The sequence below is a fragment of the Pediculus humanus genome, genomic scaffold (genome assembly GCF_000006295.1).
Source record: "Pediculus humanus corporis 1103172107869 genomic scaffold, whole genome shotgun sequence".
In the NCBI taxonomy this organism is placed as follows: Eukaryota; Metazoa; Arthropoda; class Insecta; order Psocodea; family Pediculidae; genus Pediculus; species Pediculus humanus.
In genome coordinates this window covers 80956-85348 of record NW_002987447.1, presented here as the reverse complement: position 1 = coordinate 85348, position 4393 = coordinate 80956, and the positions used below count along the sequence as shown (strand labels likewise).

The window sequence follows — 4393 nt, the reverse complement described above, 5'->3', positions numbered from 1 at the left end:
AAACAAAAATCAAGATACTAGTGATCCAGTAAGTTATTTGTATGAAACATTTTTTTATAGGTTTTTAGTAAACTGTTCAAAAAATAACTGTTTCAATTAATTTATTTCAGATTGTTCAAATTGGTAGAATATTAAATGCACATATGAATTCACTTCAATGGGTTGATCAAAATACAGCTGTTATTAAGGAGCATTTGGATCAAGTTACAAAACTTACTGAAATGCACAGAAGAGAAAATGATTCTACTCAACATTTGTAAAGTTAAAAAAAAAAAAAAACATTTTTTTTCATTTTGTTAAAATAAGTAATTTCACATAATTCTCAAATAAATTCATTTTCAATGGAAAAACTTGTATCGAGTTTTAAATGATATCATTTTTATTCAATCAAATTGTGTATTCTAATTGGAAATAAAAAGGCTTAATTAAAATTTGGAAATTGAATTGTAAAATTTGAAATTATCACTTTATCATTAATTTTTATCAGTAATAAAATCAAATATATTTAAGTAATGGTAACTAATAATATGTTTTTTAACAAAATCAGCAACAGCTTTTAAATATTTTTTAAAAAATTTCAAGTTAATAAAGAAAATAGTTTTTAAAATATTTAAATATTTTTATTTTTGGAAAAAAAAAAAATAAATAATAATCTTTCATTTTTCTGAACTAAAAAGTTATAATTTTACTTCCTATAAGCTAACTGTGCATATTTATTAGTTTTTATTTTTTTTTGTAAAAGTAGTACAGCATATAATAAAGCTTCAGCAGTTGGAGGGCAGCCTGGAACATATATATCCACAGGTATGATTCTGTCACAACCTCTTACAACTGAATATGAGTAATGATAATATCCACCTCCATTTGCACAACTTCCCATGGATATGACCCATTTAGGAGATAACATCTAGAAAAATTTGATGTTTTAAAAAAGAGTGTTTTGTCTCCTTAACTTAGAATATTCAATTAACAAGTACTTAAATTAAATTTATAATACTAAGAATTTACATTTTGAAGCCATAAATATCTTAATTAATTCAATAACATATTACCTGATCATAAATTTTCCTTAAAAGCGGAGCCATTTTATTTGTTAAGGTGCCAGCCACAATAATTAAATCTGCTTGCCTAGGAGAAGCTCTAAATACTACACCGAAACGATCCATATCATATCTGGGAGCAGCCATATGCATCATCTCTACAGCACAGCATGCCAGTCCAAAAGTTAAAGGAAATATAGAACTCTAAAAAAAAAAAATTAATATAATTGAAACAGTTAAGAGTGAATCTAAAATAAAAAACACAATCATTACCTTTCTGGCCCAGTTAATAAAATCATCTGTTCTAGCTAACACATATTCGCCTAAATTTTTAGTATCTTGAAAAGGAGAATATGGTTTTCTCGGTACATCTTGAGTGGCTACAAAAAATAAAACAATAATCATTTTAATTAATAATAAAAGTATTTTGAAAACTCTTCACCTGTAAAAATTTTAACTTTATCTTAAATTTTTTAAGAATTTGATATTGATGGTCAATATTAATACTGAAAAATTTTATTACTCGACAAGTATTATTTGAAATATCAAGTAAAAAAAAAATTGTATTCGATATTAAAACAAAACAACATAAAAAAGTAATTTTTTAATACTTACGCTGACAATCAGTAGCCCCTTTTCTAGAAACTAAAAAAGAGGGATGCGCATTTTTATTACTGATTTGCAGCCAAGAGAATACTTTACTGTTAAAGCTCTCTGAAAAGAGAAATAAATTATTTTGACTAAATATTTTTAAATTTATATTTTATAAAATTAATACTTTAGCATAAATCCGATATATAAGTATATATAAGTCTGCTGGTAAAAAATAAAAATTACCTTGGGTTAATGCTCTTTTTAACATAATAATTAAATGTAGTAAAGTAATCAAAATAAATAAAATTGAACTTTTTTAAAAGAGCAGACGACTAAATGCAACAAAGCCTCCTAGAACTATTTTTCATAAATATTCTCATAAATTTATTTAATAATATTTTTAACACATTTAATAAAATTACTACTACCTTTTTATCCTCTTTTTAAAAATTTTTATAATTATTGTGTTTAATTTATTTTTAAGGTAAATATATAAAAATAAAAAAAAGATGATAAAAATTTTTTCAAGCTTTTAAAGTGTGACGTCTATGGTTCGTAGATAAGTTAGCAGAGATTAAGAAAAATTGTCAATCAGCTGTACAAAATAGAATTAATATACTGCATCGTTCAGCAGAATTATTAAAACTGCTCTATAATGTTTCTTAATTTAATTCAAAAAAACGTAAATTCTTTAACGAGGCAAGTATTTTAAATATTCACTTATTTTTTGACCCCAGATTTTATGAACTTATTGTTTACAATACTTATTTCATTTTAAATAATTTTTTCAGAAGTTCCGTGATATCTTCTACTGTTCCAAAATGCGGATATTCTTACACTGGCCTAAAAACTTTAGATTATGTGGAGGTTACACATAAAACTCTGCCAAAAGAAGACAATACAATTACAGTAAAAGGTCCTTTAGACATAAGCCCAGTCACTGGAGTTCCAGAAGAACATATTCACGGTGATTATTAAAGTTTAAATGAAAATAAAATTTAAACTCTTAATTAATACACATAAAATTTTTTAATTAAAGAGAGATTAGTAAGAATTTACACCACACCGAAAAATGCCATGCAATCTGGTACAGACAATGTTGGATGCTGGGAATTGGAATTTGAAACAAGACCCAGATGGGAAAATCCATTGATGGGTTGGTCTTCCACGTAAGTTTAAAATAACTTTTTGTAATTGTTACTTATTTAAAAATTTTAATCATGTCAGAACATTTTAGTGTAACTTATTTTATATTTTAGAGGTGATCCACTTTCGAATATGAAACTTAGTTTTCCCGACAAAGAATCAGCTATTAGGTATGCGGAAAAAAATAAATATAAATGGTATTTAGACAGTGAAAAGAAAACTAAACCAAAAGTAAAATCATATGGTTTCAATTTTTCTTGGAATAAAAGATCAAGAGTAACAACAAAATAAAAAGTCTAAAAAAAAATTTTTTTTTTGTAGACTCTTAAACCATAATTTTTTTTTTTTTAAACAATAAAAATTCTTTTTATAAGAAAACAAAAGATCAGTTTAGTTATTCATTAAGTAAAACTTAATTTGTTTTTGAACTTTTTAAATCATTTCACAAAATTTTACTTGTAAACATTATTTACAGTAATGGCTTACTACTTAATAACAATTAAATTTTGTTTACTAAGCAAAAATGTTTCGATTATTTTCGATACTATATTACTTTCGAAACAAAATATTTAAATTTTTATATTAGTATTTGTTAAAATTTTTTAAATTTAAATTCTTCTTTTTGAAAAAAATTAAATAAAATTTAAGGGATTTAAGAAAAAAAAAAATATTTATAATGTAATTAATACAGATATAAAAAATATTAATGTAACATATGTTTTGTAAAATAAAACGAATATAATAAAAAACAAAAATGGTACTTTTTTATTATTTTTACCCTCTAAATTAAGAATGGAGATTTTATTTTAAATAAAATAATAAATTTTGCATCAAAATATTTTTACTAGGTAAGAACAAATGATTACATACGTACATTATATATATATTATTTATATAATATTAAATTTACACTGAAATTCAATTGTGAAATTCTATAGAACTTTTTCATTTATTATAGTTTATACTGAAAAAATATGTATGTTATACTTAACCATTATTATTTTTAACTAAAATGTATAAAATTTATATATATATATATATTTATATATAAAGCAAGGTTAAATTATATAAAATTATACAAGCATTTTAACTACATTACATGCTTTATACATATGCTTTGGTATGCAGATAAACTAAAAATGCTTTTACAATACAATATAAATTATTAATAATAATTGATATTTTTATAAGTAATTGAAATTTTTTTTGTTAAAAAAAACTTTAATGAATTTTCGGAGCTGATCTGTCATTAACCGTTCTTGTTTTTTTCAACGATGTGCCTTTTTTTATTTGATCCATCAGGGAATCGTGACAAATGGTTGGATCCGATACAGTTTTTCCAGCAAATAATTGTCTCACTCTGGTTGCGTTATGTATTTTTATCTGATTTTGTTGAACTTGTTGTTGAATGGCTAGCTTAGCGTTTAGAGATTCCAAAAAATTTTGTCCCGGACTTGATATTCCTCTCTGTAATAACTTTCCACTAAAAGGTGATAAGCTACCTTGTGATATATTCTAAAAATAAAATGGCGTAAACACATCAATAAAAATTCAACAATGAGCTATGATGTTTCAATTAAAGATTCTTTAACCTTAACTACTATATCCTCCGA

At 23.8% G+C, this 4393-nt stretch overlaps 4 protein-coding genes across 4 annotated transcripts in view; 2 read left to right on the top strand and 2 right to left on the bottom strand.

Moving 5' to 3' along the window:
- Positions 1-260, top strand: part of Phum_PHUM387820 (uncharacterized protein) — a gene marked incomplete at both ends in the record, with an annotated part of 1345 nt that extends 1085 nt beyond the window's left edge. Inside the window, 2 exons of the mRNA XM_002428460.1 lie at positions 61-67; positions 111-260. Coding sequence (XP_002428505.1) covers positions 61-67; positions 111-260 — 157 coding nt within the window. The remainder of the gene's footprint in view (positions 1-60; positions 68-110) is intronic.
- A 425-nt stretch (positions 261-685) lies between these two features.
- Phum_PHUM387810 (NADH-ubiquinone oxidoreductase 20 kDa subunit, putative) lies at positions 686-1902 on the bottom strand (the record flags this gene model as incomplete). The annotated part of the gene is made up of 5 exons (XM_002428459.1): positions 686-907; positions 1053-1244; positions 1314-1420; positions 1656-1754; positions 1878-1902. 5 exons carry the CDS (start codon positions 1900-1902, stop codon positions 686-688), a joined length of 645 nt encoding a protein of 214 aa, XP_002428504.1.
- Positions 1903-2376: 474 nt separating this feature from the next.
- Positions 2377-3071, top strand: Phum_PHUM387800 (NADH-ubiquinone oxidoreductase 18 kDa subunit, putative; the record flags this gene model as incomplete). The annotated part of the gene is made up of 4 exons (XM_002428458.1): positions 2377-2387; positions 2426-2579; positions 2676-2803; positions 2894-3071. 4 exons carry the CDS (start codon positions 2377-2379, stop codon positions 3069-3071), a joined length of 471 nt encoding a protein of 156 aa, XP_002428503.1.
- A 930-nt stretch (positions 3072-4001) lies between these two features.
- Positions 4002-4393, bottom strand: part of Phum_PHUM387690 (uncharacterized protein) — a gene marked incomplete at both ends in the record, with an annotated part of 5017 nt that continues 4625 nt past the window's right edge. Inside the window, one exon of the mRNA XM_002428457.1 lies at positions 4002-4282. Within this exon, the coding sequence (XP_002428502.1) occupies positions 4002-4282 (281 nt within the window). The remainder of the gene's footprint in view (positions 4283-4393) is intronic.